General features: G+C 43.9%; 2 protein-coding genes across 2 annotated transcripts; both read right to left on the reverse strand.

Annotated features, from left to right (window-relative positions):
* Window positions 1–50: 50 nt before the first annotated feature.
* On the reverse strand, window positions 51–20,809 carry LOC308574728 (uncharacterized protein). Its single transcript, XM_081172812.1, has 6 exons — window positions 20,616–20,809; window positions 19,606–19,813; window positions 18,331–18,757; window positions 2,299–2,479; window positions 1,216–1,423; window positions 51–875 (listed from the first exon to the last, which is right to left on the reverse strand). Exons 1-6 carry the CDS (start codon window positions 20,770–20,772, stop codon window positions 449–451), a joined length of 1,608 nt encoding a protein of 535 aa, XP_081028938.1. The 5' UTR covers window positions 20,773–20,809; the 3' UTR covers window positions 51–448.
* LOC308574643 (nicotinamide N-methyltransferase-like) lies at window positions 4,788–7,285 on the reverse strand. Its single transcript, XM_081172745.1, has 3 exons — window positions 6,975–7,285; window positions 5,890–6,097; window positions 4,788–5,552 (listed from the first exon to the last, which is right to left on the reverse strand). The coding sequence occupies exons 1-3, from the start codon at window positions 7,195–7,197 to the stop codon at window positions 5,126–5,128; spliced, it is 858 nt and encodes a 285-aa protein (XP_081028871.1). The 5' UTR covers window positions 7,198–7,285; the 3' UTR covers window positions 4,788–5,125.
* Window positions 20,810–21,692: the final 883 nt, after the last annotated feature.

Raw genomic sequence — 21,692 nt, forward strand, 5'->3', positions numbered from 1 at the left:
GCAAACATTCTGGACACTTACAGACTGAGTAAACAGATTCTCCCAACAAGGTCTTTTCACACTCTGTTTTACTGTTTTTACAACTCTTGACATGTAGACTCTCTATCAAAGCATATACTATAATTTATTTAATCTCCAATCCTGCCCGCAATTCATTTGAGTGTAATCTTTTCCTAAATAGTCCACAAAAGGCTTCCATTCTTCTATAAAAAGTTCATCGTATCTGTCTCTTAATTTTGCTGTCAGCATTGCCATTTCTGCATAGTCCATTAAATGTAAAAGCCACTCCTCCTTCGGTGGAACCTTCTCTTCTTTCCATTTCTGTGCATATATTTTAGCTGCTGTTGTCACATACATAAAATTTCTAAAGAAAAAACTAATATTTTTTACAAATTCCACCACAAAATATTTCCTGCTTTGCCCTGCTTTTCTTTCAGTGCTCTTTACTTCAATTCTGGCATTTCTGGGCCACTGCAACGCAGACCGCCTTCGCGTCCGTCACAGAGAGTGGCAAGTTGATCTTGGTCTCCTTGAGCCACTTGACAGCAAAGCCTGCCCCCTTGAGGGCTTCCTCCACAGATGCCCGCTCCAAGTAGAGGCAGGAGAAGGGCCGCTGGCCCACCTTGTAGTAGGTTTCTTCTAGGATGGAGCATAAGATGAGGTGCCCCCCTGGTTTGACAAGGGAGCTGATGTTCTTGAGAGCAGAGCGGAAGGTGGGCAGGTCTTTGCAGGCCGATTCCAGGCACAAGGAGGACAGCAAGCAGTCTGCGGGAGGCAGAGACACAGGGCCCAATGGGCTTGGCTGGGTCACATCACATTTCAGTATCTGCTTGATGGCTCTTCGGACCTTCTCTTCCTTCTCTTCCCACTTTTCCCTAAGGGAGAATGCAAGATGAATGTGAAAAGATTCCCACGCCCCACGATGCCGGACCCCCCAAGTGTCCCTAACTTCCAGGGACAGTCCCAGATTTACAGAAGCCATCCCAGTTATTGATTTGATCCCAGAATGTCCCGCTTTTCCTTAGGATGTCCCTAATTTCTTTGGAGAAATTTTGGAGGGTATGGAGTTATGCAACCCCTGAGCCAAGGAGATAAGTAACTGTATAACCTTTAGAAGACTTCTGAAGGCAGTCTTGTATTGGGAAGTTTTTGAAATGTTTAATGTTTTATTATGTTTTTATCTATGTTGGAAGCAACCCATCAAATTCTCCATACCTGTTACCCTCCAGCTCGCACACATATTTCACCACCGGGCTCCAGTCGAAAGCTCCTGGCTCCTTCCTTAGCCATCGTTGCATCTCCTCCCAGTTCTGTTCAGAATAATCTGTGGCGACGATTTCTCGAAAGGACTCACAAGCTGAGAGGAACTGGTAGATGGTCGGTCCACTTCCAATATCAATCAGGGTGTCCCCTTTTATGTCATCTGCATGGCATCAACCCAATAACACATATGTTCCAATGTCAGCCATGATGCTTAGACAACAACAGCTTGGCCTGGTCATTTCACATTTCGTCAAAAACATTATATGTGAATATCAGCAGGGGAATTTTTTCACGGTGTTTCAAAATTGCTGCTGAACCCTATAGATCAAGGGTGGCTAACCTGTGCTAATGGGGGGAGGGAGAAATTAAATTCTATTTGCATTGATAGGCAAACCTGCCTAATCTGCTCTTTTCAAAACAATATATGAATTGACGTACAGCTAGCTTTCAAAATTCACACATCTCTGAATTTTGCAGTGTAGTTCTAGGAATGGGCTCAGAAATACATATAGCAGGGTAAAATGTGCATAAAAGTTTATATCTTAGCTAAAACAATATTTTTTTGAAATGCATTGTATTAGCAAAGACTGCTTTGCAAAAAATCTGTGTATTATGCAAAAATTGCACACAGAATTATGCAGTTAAATCAGTACTAAAATGCTGATGCATTTCTGTGCAGATGTAATTATTCCCCCTACAGACTGGAAAATGGAAATGTGGGGAACTGGACTTAATCCTGGAAGAATGAGAAACAACAGATGACAGGCTTGCCCATTCCAACCTGCAGCCCTCTAAATGTTGCTGAACCACAACTCCTATCATTCCCCTGAGCATTGACACATGCTGGCCAGGGCTAAGGGGAGCTGGAAAGCTACCACTGCTATAGATTCAACTGGTATTAAAGGTCTCCCCCACCAGGGCCACCTTAGAGGCTGACATAATCAAATGGATCATTCATGTCCCTTTTGGGGATCTCTTTCCAGGCAACCCAGTGTGGCGACAGCTCTGGAACCCATGAAATACACCAAGACTTACCTAAAATGAATGCCTGGTGGAGATTTTTCAGATAGAAAATCAAAAAGCCATTCTCATCTTCTTTTCCAGAGCTGAAGGTGTAATAGGTGTCCAAATAGTCTTTTGGACTGAAATGTGCAGCATAGAAGTCTTTCTCGGTGAAAGCCATTTGCACGATCCTTGAAAACCTGCTCGGTTTTTGGAGTGTTTATAGGGAGTTTTGTTTACTGACTCCTCCTTTGCGTTCCTATTATGCTATCTAGGGTCATTAGGGGGTTTTTCTTCTTCTTCATCTTTTTTAATGAAGTCACCAGAATTCCAGCCTATCCGGTCTTTCCTGCCCCTCTAAAAACCAAGCAAACAAGCAAATACCTTTTAAATATCTTCTAGGTTTACCTCTGGGACATCTTTCGTAAGCTAAACTTTTCTCCCCTATGTCTGAGAAATTATCTGTTGCAAACAATTATTATCTTGGAAACGGAGAGAGAAAATCCCAACGTCCCTTTGTGTAAAAACACTTAAACTTTGGGATCACAATACCTGGAAATAATTAACTTATTTGCCTAATGTTATACTGGCCCTGCTTCTTTGAGCTGTGTGGCAATTCCAGGGTGCAGCATTTATGTACGTCTGTTTTCCTTCGGAAGCAGCTCACAGCTGGTATAGTTCTAGATATAGCTTAACTTGTGATGGATTTCTTCAATAAACACACCATTGTGATATTTGATGTGACTTTACTTGGTGAAACAGAACAGCAGCTGCTGCTGGGGACTCCACAAAATCAGACCCTCCAACTATCCCTATTTTCCAGAGACGTCCCTGATTTAGAGAATTTGTCCTAGTTTCTGATTTCATCCCGGAATGTCCCCCTTTTCCTTAGGATGTCCCTATTTTCATTGGAGAAATGTTAGAGAGTATGGAGTTATCTGACCACTCAGCCATCTGAAGGCAATTCTGTACAGTCGTACCTCCATTTACGTAACCCTCTGGTTACGTAAACTTCGGGATGTGTGTGTGGCAAACCCAGAAGTATTTTACCGGGTTTTGCTGTGCGCACATGCGCAGAAGCAGTCCTCAGGTTGCAGAAACCTCGGGATCTGACCAGACCTCTGGAATGGATCCCATCCACAACCGGAGGTACCACTGTATAGGGAAGTTTTTAAAAAAATGTTTAATGTTTTATTATGTTTTTATATATGTTGGTAGCTGCCCAGAGTGCAGCAATAAGATGTATGGGGTATAAATAGTAAAATTCTCAATATGCAATTGGACGTCCCTATTTTCATCGGAGAAATGTTGGAGGGCATGCAAAATGGAGTCTACAGGCCTATAAATTACACAGGGCTTGTCCACATTTCCACTTATTCTGTCGTTTTCTAAGCCTGTGCTCTAAGAGGTTTTCCACTTGCCTTGCCACATTCCTTGCTGTTTACTACTGAATCAGAACAAACGCTAATCTGCAGGAGAAGCAATGATCGAATTCAGCAGTAAACAGCAACTTTTCGGGGGGAGGGGAGAGAGAAGTGGTGGGAAAAGTGGAAGTGTGGATGAAGACTAATTCAGGTTCTCGGAGGAAAAAAATGTCTGCATGATCAGAATTAGATGCCTGATTCAGCAGGAAGAATAGGGTGCCTACTGGCTGCCAGGCAAACTCAAAGCTGAGTTCTTTCTGTGCAAACATTCTTGACACTTACAATCTGAGTAAACAAATTCTCCCAACAAGGTCTTTTCACACTCTGTTTTAACTTTTTTACAACTCTTGACATGTAGACTCTCTATTGTTAACGGAAAAATCCGAGGGCTCCCTTGGACAAAAACAAAGACACCAACCAGGATAACTTGGAGCAAAACAGCAGCCTGTAGGCTTGGCCTTTATTGAACTGTTGCAACAGGGTGTTCCCCTCACTTGCAGGAGAGAGGAAAGACCCAGAAAGATGGTGTGCAAGACCTTATAAAAACTTTTGAAATTCCCATCCTCTAGGTCAAGCCCACCCCCAGAAACATCATGCATACATTACAGAAAGGAGGGGTTGAGGGAGGAGTTGTGGTGGTAACCTGAGTGTCCTGTCACCTGGCCTTCCCCCTCCCCATGAGTCACCTCCAGGAGACAAAGGGGAGTTTGCAGTTTCCTGCCCTCAGAGGGAAGATCTGATCATTGTCCTTTGTTTCAGTCCATGCTGAATCCACTCCCATATGCAAGTTCTTTGTGATTTTGATTGTCTTCTGTCTGGGATCATCAGGGTTGGCATAGCAACTGGGCAGGGCTCCTGTGGATGTGCTGGGATGGTGAAGGGATTATGGCTGACCAGAACCAAGCCACCCCCCTTTGATAGTCCTTTTCATATGGAGTAAAATAAAAATGGAACAGTTCAAATCTGATGTATGGTTGATTTTTCTATGAATTTATAACAGAAATGTGGCGTATGTAATGTGTGAGTGAGTGTGTGTGTGAAGTTTGTACAAACAGAATGATTGGGGTGGGGGGGTTCCTGCTACACTATCAAAGCATATACTATAATTTATTTAATCTCAAATCCTGCCCGCAATTTCATTTGAGTGTAATCTTTTTCTAAATAGTCCATGAAAGGCTTCCATTCTTCTATAAAAAGTTCATCATCTTGATCTCTTAATTTCGCTGTCAGCATTGTCATTTCTGCATAGTCCATTAAATCTAAAAGCTACTCCTCCTTCGGTGGAACATTCTCTTCTTTCCATTTCTGTGCATATAATATTTTAGCTGCTGTTGTCGCATAAATAAAAGTTCTAAAGAAATAACGAATACTTTTTTACAAATTTCACCACAAAATATTTCCTGCTTTGCCCTGCTTTTCTTTCAGTGCTCTTTACTTCAATTCTGGCATTTCTGGGCCACTGCAACGCAGACCGCCTTCGCGTCCGTCACAGAGAGCGGCAAGTTGATCTTGGTCTCCTTGAGCCACTTGACAGCAAAGCCTGCCCCCTTGAGGGCTTCCTCCACAGATGCCCGCTCCAAGTAGAGGCAGGAGAAGGGCCGCTGGCCCACCTTGTAGTAGGTTTCTTCTAGGATGGAGCATAAGACGAGGTGCCCCCCTGGTTTGACAAGGGAACTGATGTTCTTGAGAGCAGAGCGGAAGGTGGGCAGGTCTTTGCAGGCCCCTTCCAGGCACAAGGAGGACAGCAAGCAGTCTGCGGGAGGCAGAGACACAGGGCCCAATGGGCTTGGCTGGGTCACATCACATTTCAGTATCTGCTTGATGGCTCTTCGGACCTTCTCTTCCTTCTCTTCCCACTTTTCCCTAAGGGAGAATGCAAGATGAATGTGAAAAGATTCCTGCGGCCCACAATGCTGGACCCCCCAAGTGTCCCCTTCCAGGGACAGTCCCAGATTTACAGAAGCCATCCCAGTTATAGATTTGATCCCAGAATGTCCCGCTTTTCCTTAGGATGTCCCTATTTTCTTTGGAGAGATGTTGGAGGGTATGGAGTTATGCAACCCCTGAGCCAAGGAGATAAGTAACTGTATAACCTTTAGAAGACTTCTGAAGGCAGTCTTGTATTGGGAAGTTTTTGAAATGTTTAATGTTTTATTATGTTTTTATCTATGTTGGAAGCAACCCATCAAATTCTCCATACCTGTTACCCTCCAGCTCGCACACATATTTCACCACTGGGCTCCAGTCGAAAGCTCCTGGCTCCTTCCTTAGCCATCGTTGCATCTCCTCCCAGTTCTGTTCACAATAATCTGTGGCGACGATTTCTCGAAAGGACTCACAAGCTGAGAGGAACTGGTAGATGGTCGGTCCACTTCCAATATCAATCAGGGTGTCCCCTTTTATGTCATCTGCATGGCATCAACCCAATAACACATATGTTCCAATGTCAGCCATGATGCTTAGACAACAACAGCTTGGCCTAGTCATTTCACATTTCGTCAAAAACGTTATATGTGAATATCAGCAGGGGAATTTTTTCACGGTGTTTCAAAATTGCTGCTGAACCCTATAGATCAAGGGTGGCTAACCTGTGCTAATGGGGGGGAGTGAGAAATTCAATTCTATTTGCATTGATAGGCAAACCTGCCTAATCTGCTCTTTTCAAAACAATATATGAATTGACGCACAGCTAGCTTTCAAAATTCACACATCTCTGAATTTTGCAGTGTAGTTCTAGGAATGGGCTCAGAAATACATATAGCAGGGTAAAATGTGCATAAAAGTTTATATCTTAGCTAAAACAATATTTTTTTGAAATGCATTGTATTAGCAAAGACTGCTTTGCAAAAAATCTGTGTATTATGCAAAAATTGCACACAGAATTATGCAGTTAAATCAGTACTAAAATGCTGATGCATTTCTGTGCAGATGTAATTATTCCCCCTACAGACTGGAAAATGGAAATGTGGGGAACTGGACTTAATCCTGGAAGAATGAGAAACAACAGATGACAGGCTTGCCCATTCCAACCTGCAGCCCTCTAAATGTTGCTGAACCACAACTCCTATCATTCCCCTGAGCATTGACACATGCTGGCCAGGGCTAACGGGAGCTGGAAAGCTACCACTGCTATAGATTCAACTGGTATTAAAGGTCTCCCCCACCATGGGCCACCTTAGAGGCTGACATAATCAAATGGATCATTCATATCCCTTTTGGGGATCTCTTTCCAGGCAACCCAGTGTGGCGACTGCTCTGGAACCCATGAAATACACCAGCACTTACCTAAAATGAATGCCTGGTGGAGATTTTTCAGATAGAAAATCAGAAAGCCATTCTCATGTTCTTTTGCAGAGCTGAAGGTGTAATAGGTGTCCAAATAGTCTTTTGGATTGAAATGTCCAGCATAGAAGTCTTTCTCGGTGAAAGCCATTTGCACGATCCTTGGAAATGCTCTGCTGAGAGGTTTTTGGAGTTTCTTTTTGGAGTTCTGACTCCACCTCTGCATTCCTGTTATGTAACCAAGGGTTGTTGTGATGTTTCCATTCTTAAAAAATGAAGCCTTGCTGATTCCAATATGTTGTGATATCCTTATTAGCTTCTCTTCCCACCAGTCTAAAAAGCAAGCAAACAAGCAAAACAACCACCTTGCAAAATCCTTCTAGGTTTACCTCTCTGGCACTCTTCCATATATTTTCGAAATTGTCTGTTGAAAACAATTAGTATCTTATAAAGAGAGAGCGAGAAAATCCCATAATCCATTTATGTAATAAAGGTTAAGCTTTGGTATCACAATACCAGGAAGTAATTAACCTCTTGGCAGAATGGAAAGCTACCACTCAGAATGCTTTTTTGAGCTGTGCGGAAGTTCCTGGGTGCAGCATTTATGTAACTTATGGATAGATAGATCAATCAATCAATCAATCAATCAATCAATCAATAGATAGTATTTACAAATATATAGTTTCACTTTTGGTGGATTACTTCAATAAGCACACTATTGTGATGTTTGATGAGACTTTACTTGCTGAAACAGAACAGCAGTGGCTGCTGGGAAACCCACAAAAATATAGTCCACGGCGTATGAAGTACACAGGCCTGAACAGAGGCATTCCTCACCTTGGCTTTATAAATGCGCAGAAATTCAGGACTTTCTAGCCATGTGTCCAAGGGGCTTTCTTGCTACCTTGCCAGTTTCCTAGCTGTTTGCCACTAAATTGGAACAAATGTCAAACTGCCAATTGGACGTGCCAATTCATTTTTTTAAAAAATAAACATTATTTTATGATTTTCAATTTTATACATTTCAATAGTTTTATAATCACTTTAGCATTTAAAAACTTGACCTTTCCCCCTCTTTCTGTGGTTCCTTAAATTTATTTTTAATATTTTCTGCATATCGAATTTATGCAGGCAGAGGGCCTTCTTGATAGTGGCGCCCACCCTGTGGAATGCCCTCCCATCAAATGTCAAGGAATTAAATGACTATCTGACCTTTAGAAGACATCTGAAGGCAGCCCTGTATTGCAAAATTTTTAATGTTTTATATTTTATTGCATTATTATTATTATTATTATTATTATTATTATTATTATTATTATTCCGTTGGGTGCCACCCATAATAAATTAATATACAGTAATAATAATAATTTTTATATACCTTAATTTGCTCATTTATTCTTCTACTTTAAATATATACTCTTATGAAACTGCAGGTTATTACAATAATCCTGCCAATGTTCTTATCTTTTTACAGTTTACTTGTAAATATTCAATAAACCATTTCAATTCTTTTATAAAAAGTTTGTTATCTTGATTTCTTATTTTTCCAGTAAGTTTCGCCATCTCTGCATATTCCATAAGTTTCTGTATCCATTCTTCTTTTGCTGGGACTTCTGCTTCTTTCCATTTTTGGGTGAGTAACATTCTTGCCACTGTAGTCACATACATGAATAAATTTCCACACAGTTTGGGTAGTTCTGTCCCTATATTTCCCAAATGGAAAGCTTCTGGATGTTGTTTTTACAAACATTATTTTAAACATCTTTTTCATTATATATCGTTTCCCAGTGAGCTTTAACTTTACTGTAAGACCACCACATATGATAAAAAGAACCTTCTTTCTCTTTACATTTCCAGCACTTATTTGATATGGATTTATACATTTTTGCCAATTTACTCAGTGTTAGATACCATCGATATATCATTTTCATATAATTTTCTCTTAAACATAACATGCTGTAAATTTCATATCCGTTTTCCACAATCTTTCCCATGCTTCCATGTCTATATTAAGACCAATATCTATTGCCCAATGTATCACTGAGGATTTTCATAGAATCATAGAATCATAGAGTTGGAAGAGACCACAAGGGCCATCGAGTCCAACCCCCTGCCAAGCAGGAAACACCATCAGAGCACTCCTGACATATGGTTGTCAAGCCTCTGCTTAAAGACCTCCAAAGAAGGAGACTCCACCACACTCCTTGGCAGCAAATTCCGCTGTCAAACAGCTCTTACTGTCAGGAAGTTCTTCCTAATGTTTAGGTGGAATCTTCTTTCTTGTAGTTTGGATCCATTGCTCCGTGTCCGCTTCTCTGGAGCAGCAGAAAACAACCTTTCTCCCTCCTCTATGTGACATCCTTTTATATATTTGAACATGGCTATCATATCACCCCTTAACCTCCTCTTCTCCAGGCTAAACATGCCCAGCTCCCTTAGCCGTTCCTCATAAGGCATCGTTTCCAGGCCTTTGACCATTTTGGTTGCCCTCCTCTGGACTCCTATTGATGCAGCCCAGAATTGCATTGGCTTTTTTAGCTGCCGCTAAAAACTTGCTCATCCTTTGTCTCCCAAAGGATTCCAACAGTGATCACCAAAGTGGTGTTTTTACCTCTAATAGATTTTTGTATTTATCCCATATGCTATATAATTTTTTCCAAATTATATGATTTTTAAATCCTTTATGTACTTTCACCTTTTTATACCATAAATGAGCATGCCAACCAAAAATATTACTATGACCTTCTAACTCTAGAATATGTGAATTTTCCAATGTCATCCATTCCTTCGGCCAACAAAGCCTAGAAGCTTCATAGTATAATCTGATATCTGGCAGAGAGAAACCTCCTCTCTCTTTTGCATCTATCAATATTTTATATTTTATTCTCGGTTTTTTCTCTTGCCAAATATATATTTGCCATACGTTGAAACAATCTGTCTTGCCAATCACCGGAATTGTTTGAAACAAAAATAACATTCTAGGTAATACATTCATTTTTATAGTTGACACTCTGCCTAATAGTGAAAGATTCATTATGTTCCATATTTGCAAATTTATTTTAATATCTTCCCAAGTTGATGAATGTGCCAATTCAACAGTAAACAGCAAGTTTTCCATGGGGAAAGTAGGCTGGATGTTGAGACCCTGCTAATCCCCGGATCCAGCAAGTGGTAGCATCTAAGCATGGATTCAAATTCCTGGTGAGGTGATAGCCTAAGTATGGGTTGTTAAGCTAACAAAGGAAGTGGCTCTTTGCCAATAGTTAGAAAGACAAAGGCCAGAGCTGAGAGTAGAGATATGTGATCTAGAGGCTCGCATTTGGAAGCTAGAAGGAGGCAGAAGCCAGAGAGTCAGAGACATGCCTGATTTCTGCTGGAAATCAAGGGCATGGCCATGAGAGAAACAAGACCTTGTGTTAATGCTGTGAACCTCTCCATCGTAGGCTTGGGTTGTATATGTGTGTAAATAAACCATATATCCTAAAGGCACCACAGTCTCCACTGTCCCTCATTCTGAGGAAACGGGACCCCAGGATCCCTGGAATCTGGCACTGCTTGGAGATTGTGGTGGCGTGCAACAATATGTTGTATTTAATCAGAGTGTTGTATAGTGCTATGAGGATCTCCTACATTTTAAAACGTTACAAACATCAGCAATAACAACTGTCATCCAGTAATAGAACCAGATGCAAATTCATAGTTTTGCTGTGGGTTAAACCACAGCGCCTAGGACTTGCCGATCAGAAGGTCGGTGGTTCAATTCCCCACAACGGGGTGAGCTCCCGTTGCTCGGTCCTTGCTCCTGCCAACCTAGCAGTTCGAAAGCATGTCAAAGTGCAAGTAGATAAATAGGTACCGCTCTGGCGGGAAGGTAAACGGTGTTTCTGTGCACTGCTCTGGTTCGCCAGAAGCTGCTTAGTCATGCTGGCCACATGACCCGGAAGCTGTACGCCGGCTCCCTTGGCCAATAAAGCGAGATGAGCACCGCAACCCCAGAGTCGGTCACGACTGGACCTAATGGTCAGGGGTCCCTTTACCTTTACCTTTAAGGGACCACGAGGATCATCTAGTCCAACTTCCTGCAGTGCAACAACGTGGGGCTTGAACCCACAACCCTGAGATTTAAGACTCTTGTGCTCTACCAACTGAGCTGTTGCCTCTGATGCCTTGCAAATTTTGCATATTAGAATCAACTCATTCGGGATCTCTAAAACACCATTTCCTCTGCAGCGTACTGTAAGTTTTATCATCTCACAGCTTTGGCACTCTCTTGGGCAATCCTTGCTCAACTTCTGGGAAGGAATGCTGTGGCTTCTCAGTTTGTTTTGCAACACATTTTTATTGTTGCCCAGATGTAAGTTTTAAGGCTGATGATGGGAAACAAGATTTCAAGTGCACCTCTGTATGTGAAGTGTCATTTCTTCCCAAGTCATGCACTGCCACGTGCCTATAAAGTTCATCTCGTACACTCGATTCGGTCGCGTTGATTGTATTGTTCACCTGCTGGTCAGTATTACAGCACACACACGAGTTGCCATTTTGTGCACATAGCTAGGGAGGTCTAGCTGCAGAGACCAAAATACTCTTATAGGTGTGGTCAGACCACCTTCTTTGTAAGACAACGGCTTTAGCTGGCCAGTTAAGTACTTCCATTCACATGTCCAAAGAGTACCCTGTTGCCATGGAGACAAAGGAATGGGCCTTTCCCCCATCTTTTCTGGCTGGATATCACATCATTCTAGGAGAGAGAACAATAGGCCAAGGGTGGCAATATGTGTGAACGAAAGAGAGTTTTGCCTCAGGCTGGAAGCTGGAAGAACTGAGGTTTGTCTTGCTTTGTGCAGGACCTAGAGTTGTGGCTTGGGGATCTCCCTGGGAATCTAGTGGGGGAGGCAAGATCTTCTAGAGCAGTGGCTTTCAACCAGTGTGCTGTGGCGCCCTGGGGTGCCTTGAATGATGGTCAGGGGTACCGTGGGCGACACTGGCCTCTGTCCCTCTTTGCTCCTCTCCTTGCTCTGATGCCCTTTTGTTTCTCTTTCTCCCAAAGGCTTACACAACTGTTTATTGCAGCAGCCCTGGCTATAAGTTCCACAGATGAATGGTGCCTCTGGAAGGCATCTCTCTTTGCAGTATGTGTGTGTGTGGGGGGGGGGGGAGACAGCTCATAGACCAGGGACAGCAGCAGCAGCTGCCTGGAAGACTCCCAAGGAGAAGAAAAAGAAGAGTTTGGATTTGATATCCTGCTTTATCGCTTCCCGAAGGAGCCTCAAAGCGGCTAACATTCTCCTTTCCCTTCCTCCCCCACAACAAACACTCTGTGAGGTGAGTGGGGCTGAGAGACTTCAAAGAAGTGTGACTAGCCCAAGGTCACCCAACAGCTGCATGTGGAGGAGCGGAGACACGAACCCGGTTCACCGGATTATGAGTCTACCGCTCTTAATCACTACACCACACTGGTGTAGGAGAGGGGAGGGGAGAGGAGACTGAGTGAACAATACACAAGGGAGGGTGTAATAATAATAATAATAATAATAATAATAATAATAATAATAATAATAATTTATTTATACCCCGTCCTTGGGGTCAGGGCGGCTAACACCAGATATATAATACAGTGGTACCTCGGGTTACATACGCTTCAGGTTACATATGCTTCAGGTTACAGACTCCACTAACCCAGAAATATTACCTCAGGTTAAGAACTTTGCTTCAGGATGAGAACAGAAATCGTGCTCCGGCAGCGTGGCGGCAGCTGGAGGCCCCATTAGCTAAAGTGGTGCTTCAGGTTAAGAACAGTTTCAGGTTAAGAACGGACCTCTGGAATGAATTAAGTACTTAAACCGAGATACCACTGTACATTAAAAACACAAAATCAAACAACTGATTAAAACATAACTCAAAATCACAGTAAAATCAAAATAAAATTAAGTGGCCAACCCACGAATCACAGCCATGAAGGTAGGGATATTAAATATTTGCCAGACCCAGTCACCCATGCTGGTCCCATATGGGCCGATAGAAAGGGCCAAGGGAGCCACTTACATACAGGGTTTCATGGAAAGAAGGGGGTCAGAATGGGCCCGGACTAAAGGCCTGGCAGAACAGCTCCATCTTGCAGGCCCTGTGGAAAGATCTCAAATCCCGCAAAGGTGAGAGGCTGCCAGCTCTGCAAGCAAGGGTTGACATAACTGGGTTCCTGAGCCCCACAGGGGGGTTGCAGAAAGAATGTAGTTGGTTAAAAGAGCTGTGGACTCAAAAAGGTTGAAAACCTCTGTGCTAGAGTGTTAGTGCTGTGAGCCCTTCCATCCTAGGCTCAGGTTGTATATATGTGTAACTAAAACCATACATCCTAAAGACACCACAGTCTGCACTGCCCTTCATTCCAAGGAAACAAAATCCTTGGGCAGCCCTGGAAGTCCTTGAATCTCATCGCTTGGAGACTGAGGTGTGCACAACAATATTTTAAATCATCTCCTTTTGGTGTAGACATGGCTGAATAGGGCCCAACACTGGAGGGATTACATGTGACTACTGCTGCAGCTGGTGGGCAGCAGAGAGAGAGTGCAGAGATCTAACACCAGGCTTTGTTTGCTTTGAGAGGGGCACACCGATCCACTCTGTGCATGCAGTCGTTGCTGCAGCTGGCACGAGTATGCTAACGAAGTTGGAATGACTCTTTGAGCACAGTCACGTCAGTTTAGTGGAACTGAAGTGTAGGGCAAAATCCGTATCCTGGCAAAAGCTCTTTACAGTAATTAATCAAAACGAGTTTCCCCCTTCCAGGATGGGAGAGCAGATGATTTAAAAGGTAGATGATTAAAAAGGAAGGCTGGGATTGTAAAGTAATTAGTCTGATCGATATATCTGCTAAACTTTATGCCTGGTTCCATCTGGGAATACAAGAACTTGCTAAGCAGATGAAAACTCTGTTACAGTTGAAAAACAATCTGTTTCTGGAAAAAGTGACTCAACAATTGGCTACGTTTTGCTTTCTATAATCTGAACCAGAGAGGGGAGGAAACAAACATATTTCTTGCCAGTTTTAGTTACAGGCAGCAGAGATGGTGGGAGAACGGCTCAGTTCAACATGGATCACAGAGGACTTTGGTTAGCTCAGGGTTTATCTCTGCAGAACCTCAGGTGAACCATATATTTCTAGCTGGCCCTCAGGAGCCTGCTCAGGGCACACGACACCCTTGCTGGCCCTTCTCCACCCACACCCTTGAATGCTTGAGCCTGGCTGGAATGTGCCCTTGAGTTTTGATAATGCTTTTTCGGTTGCCTGGATAGAGATGGGGCATGTGTTTACAGGAGAGGACCTCGGTCTTTCAAATTTCAGTGGCACCCTGTGCAAGGCCAAAATTCAGCGCCCCCTTGCCTTCTGTTCTGCTCAATGCTCTACGGCTACGTCTTAGTTGTGATGCCCTGCGGCGCACCCTAGGCTTGGCGCCCAGCGTGGTGAAACCATTCACCTTGCCCTAAAATTGCCTTTGGTGTGTAGAAACCTCAGACTTGGAACATAGCCTATGGTGCAAATGTAGAAGTCACAGCTGTAGTCCAGCCTACTTTTTGCCACTGGCCATGCCTATGATAAGTCTCATGGAGATGTTGTGGAGTGTATGAGGCATTGGATGACAGGGAGGAGTGGGATCAGAGAGCTGGGGAAAGGTCCTGTCAGGCTGTGGAGCTGGGAGCCTGTGATCCCAAGAGCAATGTGTCCCAGTGGAGGGACTCTGGAGCTTGGGAGATGAAGATCTGGATCCCCAGTAAGGGCCGAGTGGGTTGTCAGGAGAATGGCCCACACTTGTGCCACCAGATACTGCAAGTGTAATATCTCTACCCACGGCTCTGTCTCAGGTGCTTCCCTCCCCACACCAGCAAAGAGTTAATCCCTTCCAGGGAGGCATCCGGAGATAAGTCCAATGGTGAGCCAACTGGAGTGTGAGTGCCTGGAGGCAGTTGGAGGATGGATAGCGGCTAATAGATTGAGGTTGAATCCTGACAAGAGAGAAGTACTGTTCTTGGGGGACAGGGGGCGGGCTGGTGTGGAGGACTCCCTGATCCTGATTGGGGTAACTGTGCCCCTGAAGGGCCAGGTGCACAGCCTGGGAGTCATTTTGGACTAACAGCTGCCAATGAGGCACAGGTCAATTCTGTATCCAGGGCAGCTGTCTACCAGCTCCACCTGGTACACAGGCTGAGACCCTACCTGCCCGTGGACTGTCTTGCCAGAGTGGTGCATGCTCTAGTTGTCTCCTGCTTGGACTACTGCAATGTGCTCTACGTGGGGCTACCTTTGAAGGTGACCCGGAAACTACAACTAATCCAGAATGCGGCAGCTAGACTGGTGACTGGGGGCGGCCGCCGAGACCACATAACACTGGTCTTGAAAGACCTACGGTATATTGGCTCCCAGTACGTTTCCGAGCACAATTCAAAGTGTTGGTGTTGACCTTTAAAGCCCTAAACAGCCTCGGCCCAGTATACCTGAAGGAGCGTCTCCACTCCCATTGTTCAGGCCAGACACTGAGGTCCAGCTCCAAGGGCCTTCTGGTGGTTCCCTCACTGCGAGAAGTGAGGTTACAGGGAACCAGGCAGAGGGCCTTCTCGGTAGTGGCGCCTGCCCTGTGGAACGCCCTCCCATCAGATGTCAATGAGATAAACAACTACCTGACATTCAGAAGACATCTGAAGGCAGCCCTGTTCAGGGAAGTTTTTAATGTGTGACATTTTAGTGTGTATTTTTGGTCTTTGTTAGTAGCCTCCCAGAGTGGCTGGGGAAACCCAGCCAGATAGGTGGGGTACAAATAATAATAAATTATTATTATTATTATTATTATTATTATTATTATTATTATTCTGTTGACTCCATCTCCATTTCCAAGGACGTGGAAGCAATAGTGCCGGCACAAACAAACCTTGTGCTCCCAACCTCTGTGAAGACGTTTCTGCTTGCCTGCTTGCCCATTCCCAGGCTTTTTGACATCAATGTAGGTGAAGAGCTGCAACATCTTAGCTAATGCCCAGATCTCTGCCATGCCTTATGAACTTTGTAACCTGCTGTCAAGTACAGGAGTTCCCCTCTCCCTTCTGGTAGCCCACCAATAAGACTTAACAAGCATTTGGTAGATTTATAGTCCTTTCATTACAGCATTATGTTACAAGCACAAACAGGCAACCCTCCACAAGGATGTTGTTGTTGTTGTTGTTGTTGTTGTTTAGTCATTTAGTTGTGTCCGACTCTTTGTGACTCCATGGACCAGAGCAAGCCAGGCACTCCACAAGGATATCAGTTGCTTATTCTGATTCCTCCCCACTTCCGCAGCAAGAAACACGCCAACAGGAAGTCCCTTCCCACCGAGTCTCCTTTGTTCTCTGACACGCTCAGACCTCCAAATTCAGGGGGTGGAAGGGGGTTTCCCCACACTCTCGATTGATGTATCGCCCAGCTGCTCCCTCTCTTGCGGTTGCTTAGCTACTATCTCATAGCTGGGTAGCTCCTCTCTCAACTGTGCAGCTTCTGTGTCTGGAAGCGGAAGCGGGGGGGGGGGCAAATATTCCCCCTCCTCTTCTGTTAGGAGCTAATCTCCCTGTGATTGCATTCCCCAATCTTCTGATCCAGACCAGCCCCTGACACCTGCAGTCCCATGTTGAATTGTCATGCTGACTTCTTAAAGAAAACTTGAAAAACTCCAGCTGTGACAAAAGTTTGAGTTCCAAGTTGGATCGAGGGGGTGGAGGAGCCAGCTCAAAGCTCATTTCCCCCCTACCTGCTACTGGATTGCAGCCTCTGAAAGATTGCGTATGAGGGGATCAGGTGCTTAGAATGAAAATGTCCCCCCTCCAGACAAACACCTGAAGGGTTTCTTCAACATTAAACATTAAAAACCAACTGAAGATACACCTCTTCACCCTAGCTACTGACACCTGAGATATTTTTATGACCCACCTCCTTTCTGTAAGTTGTTTTTAATATTGTGTTTTAATTGTTGTAACCTGCCCTGGGAGCTGAGGGGGAAAGGTGGGTTTACCCTCATGCTCATCATCTGACTAATCGTGTCCTTGTTGTCAGCAATGCTTCACAGCTGCATTCCCATGGTCTTGAAATTATTATTTTTTTGTTTTAAAAAATACAGCTTGCCTAAATGGTAAACATGACCATCATCGGAAAATGCTCTCTTGTCTAGTTTTTGATTTTTTATTCATATATTTGGTCCTATTACATATGATTGACAACGTTCAGAATTACAGAAAACAAACTGTATACGTTTGCCAAAAGCAAAGAAGTGATTATATAGTGTTCCTTACATGCCAGAATGAACCAATGCCATGTATTGTTTTTAATATTCAATTGGGAGGAAACTCAGCTAGATGGGCGGGGTATTATTATTATTAATGATAATAAATATTCCAGATAGTAATTCTGCAAGTACTGCAGTAGCTCATTATTATGCATATTGCTGCAGGATATAAAACTTATGCCTACTGCCAAGAATTTCACATTAGCATTTGCAAAGCTGTGAACATAATGAAGAAGATCCACTCCCAACCAGCGTGGGATACTCAGCTGCTGCTTGAGGGTTTCCCCCAGGTATCAGGGGGGCCACGGTGAGAACTGGATGCTGGACTAGATGGGCCATTGGCCTGATCCTGCAGGGCTCTTCTTAAGTTCTTAAGCTGTAGTTTGGATGACTGTGTCATGAGAGGTAGGCCTATGTGGTGATCAGGTAGCGGAATTCCCAAGGTTATTTATTTGTGTGTGTGTGTGTGTGTGTGTGTGTGTGTGTGACTCCGTATGCCTATTTTCCAGGGACAGTCCTGGATTTACAGAAGCCACCCTAGTTTCTGATTTGATACTGGAAAGTACAGCGGTATCTTGCTTTTTGAACATAATCCATTCTGGAAGACCATTAGACTTCTGAAACATTCGAAAACAAAGGTGCAAAGGGGGGGGGTCTGCAAATTCAGTGGAGAAAACTGAAAAAACCCGCAGCGGAAGCCGTTTGACTTCTGAGGCACATTTGAAAATGGAAGCATTTATATCCGGGTTTTCAGCGTTCAAAAACCGAAACGTTTGGCTTCCAAGATGTTCAAAAACCGAAGTACCACTGCACCACTTTTCCTTAGAACATCCTTATTTCCACTGGAAAAATGTTGGAGTGTGTATGTCTGTGTCTCTCTCTGTGTGTAGATCTATCTCTATCTCTATCTCTATCTCTATCTCTATCTCTATCTCTATCTCTATCTCTATCTCTATCTATATAGCTGCCCTCACTCACACTGACCTGCATGTGTGGACTACGTCTAGACATTGATTAATACTTTCCTTTGGCCTCCTGTCATTTCCCACAAGCACCTACACCTTGATACGTTTCTGGGCAACCAGGAAATAGACATTCTTACAATCACTATATGTTGGTGAATAGCTATTTTTGGCCCCTTCAGACCATAAGATATCAAAGCCTGCCTCTGTCACTGCACTGTCTACAGTTTCCTTCTCAAGGTAAAGGTTGAAGAACATTTGCTCGCCAGCCATGTAGAAGCTTGCTCCGAGAGCTACCAGGAGCACAAGGTGCCCCCCGGGCTTTACAAGGGAGCCAACGTTCTTCAAGGCAGCACGGTAGGCAGTCACGTCTTTGCAGGCCGAGTCCAAGCAAAATGCGGAAGTCACACAGCTAGCTTGGGCCACCACCAGCGGAGCCAAAGGGTTGACTTGGGTCACGTCACATTTCAGCACTCGCCGGATGGTGCTTCGTACCTTCTCTCCCTTTTCTACCCATTTCTCCCTGGGGAAGAGCAAAGGTGGGAAAGAGCAGGAAACAGTGAGCATGCAAACCTCCTTTTCTGGCAAGCCAGCAGCCTTGTCCCCCTGCAGGAGCATGTGAAATAAAGCAACTTCTTTATTAAAATATTCAGCTACCGCTTCTCCAGTTGCTCATAATGGATTACAAAACTGGAAGGGGTGTGAAAAGTGCTTTGCTGCTGGTGGTGGCTGAGGGCACATGCCTTAATTTTGTTGCGCTGGTCAAATTGGCTTGGCAGGCTTTTGCAGAAGTATGAAACCTGCCATCCTTGTTTAGAGATGAAATGGGGATGGGTGTGTACAGGCCAGCTGCCACATTCTGGTCCCATCCTAGGTGGTGGCCATATTTCTGTTATAATGAATATGCATTCTAAAAACAGCGGCAGAAGGTTCTTGCGGCACCTTTAACTCAATCCTAATCAGACCTACTCTGAAATAAATCCTATTGAATTTAGCAGCGCTTACTGCCAGGTTATTGTTGCAGCCTAAGAAACTTAAGAAAGTAAGTCCAGTTCATCAGATGCATGGAGATTATGTGTTTGTTAGGACAAGCTATTTAAAGCAATTCACAAACACCTCCCTTTCTGTAGTATTCCCAAGTGTAGGTCCCTGAATGGTCACTCTGATCAGAAACCAGAATGTTGTGCTGTGCCCCTCTATAAATGTCATTACTTAGTATAAACCTGTGGAGAAACTATAGCTGAAATGTCCAAATCTACCAAGGATGCTGCAAAAGAGAGTTCCCAGCATTGGCAAGAGGTTGCACTAGATTGAAGTACTTTCAAACTGTTCCATGAGTTTATTAATGAATGGAAGTTAAAAGCCCAGTACCTGTCTCCCTCCAGCTCACACACATATTTCAGAGCCTGGCTCCAATCAAAAGCATCTGGGTCCTTCTTCAACCACCTCTTAATCTCCTCCCTGTTCTGGTCAGTGTAATCTGTGGCAATGATCTCTCGGAAGGACCCGCAGGAAGAGAGAAATTGGTAGATAGTGGGTCCGGTTCCAATATCAATCAGTGTGTCTCCTTTAATGCCATCTGCATTTGAAAATGATAATGAGGTTACTGTTACACCCACACCCACACACGATTCCTCATCTTGGCCACATTTTGTCTGCCCTCACTGGGATGATGATGGCATCTTTTGCACAGGGTGACAAATTGAAGTGGCAGTAGACTTATTTGCTCATGGGGTCTTAATCATAAGACGCATGCAAAGTTCCTGGATAATAATAAAAGCTTGGTATGCCTATATGTCCAACTGCATGCACTAAAATATCCTCTTTCTCCTCATTAATAATACTAATTAATTTATATAGCACCACCACTGTGCATGGGGCATTATAGAATGCAACAGGGAGTTTACAGTGTCAAGAGGGACAGTGTATACCATTCCATTATTTCTCCTTTCCCATCAAGGAAGCTGACTGACTCACAGGCACTAGCAGAGAAAGAGGAGTGTGGGGGAGTGCACTGCCCCCGGCAGCACAATCCCATTGGGGTGACATCACGGCTGCCCCCCGTGCCTGTGCTGGGTGCCCAGCCCTCGCAGGCAGAGTGCCCCGCCCCCGGGAGCGCACCCTCCCTGCCTGCTCTCTGCCCCCCCAGTGCTGGAGCATGAAACTCTGCCACTGCTCAGAGGCCATTGCCTTTCAAAGATATGAAGGGTTCAACGGGTACTTATCCCACCCAACAGTTATGCTGCTCTGATTTCAATTTGCTTGCTGTACACTTATTCATACAAAACATGAATTTGGAAGCATTCTCTCCATCATGAACAACAAATTGACAAAGCTCAGCCAGCCCAGCAGTGCCAGAAAGCAGTCTATGGGGTACTCACCCACGGTGAAAGTTTTGTGGAATTTTTGCAGATTAAATTGTAGGGCCCTATTTTCTTGGGTGCCATCTTCCTTGCTGAAGGAATAGTACATTTTTAAATAATCTTTTGGAGCAAAATGCTTCCCGTAAACATCTTTCCCAGTGAAGTCCCCCTCCATCCTTCCTCCAAGTCTGCAATGCACACAAGTGTTCCTTTCCATTCTTATTGATCCAACCTCCCACCCCACCCCACCCCACCCCTGCCTATTCATGGAATGAAATCTCTTTCCAGTTGTGGACGTCATCTGGGGAACATTTGGAATTATTAACTAGTGCTGCTACTGATGGGGTAAACCTCTTGCAGGATGGGTAGGTTTGGTTTGTCCAATATTATCTCAATAGATAATGCTTAGGAAATCTCAGAAATTTGCAAAAGTTGTTTACTTCTAAAGGAGAAACCTCACTTTCTTACAACTTAACTCTTATTAATTTATCCCCTATAAAAACAGATCATTTGTATTCAAATAATAAATTAATCAATTCATCAGCCTGGATCATCAATCAGTATATTATTATCAGTTCAGCAATTCATTAATTCATCAGTTATTTTGGCCTTCATCAGTTGAATCTATCAGTTCATCCATAAAATAGATAGTATCAAATAGGAAATACTGCAGGAATAAGCCGTTTGCAGGATGGGTAGGTTTGGTTTGTCAAATATTATCTCAATAGCTAATGCTTAAGGAACTGGGTGTCTCTTAAATATCCACATAATGTAGTTGCCAACTTTTCAGCTGCCTCTAATCCCCTCTCTTTAACAGCAGCCCAGCCCAAAGATGTTAATGAAAAAGGAACTGCCTCTAGTGGTATTCCAGCTGCTGGATAAGCTTAGCTATTTCATTTCTGTTTAGGGGAATGCTCTTAAACAGGGGTCAGCCGGTCCACTGTCCCTCAGACCTTGTGGGGGGCTGGACTATATTTTGAAGAAGAAGAAAAAAGAACGAATTCCTATGCCCCACAAATAACCCAGAGATGCATTTTAAATAAAAGCACACATTCTACTCCTGTAAAAACACCAGGCAGGCCCCACAAATATCCC

Source organism: Podarcis bocagei, assembly GCF_964188305.1.
Source record: "Podarcis bocagei genome assembly, chromosome: 15".
Taxonomy (NCBI): Eukaryota; Metazoa; Chordata; class Lepidosauria; order Squamata; family Lacertidae; genus Podarcis; species Podarcis bocagei.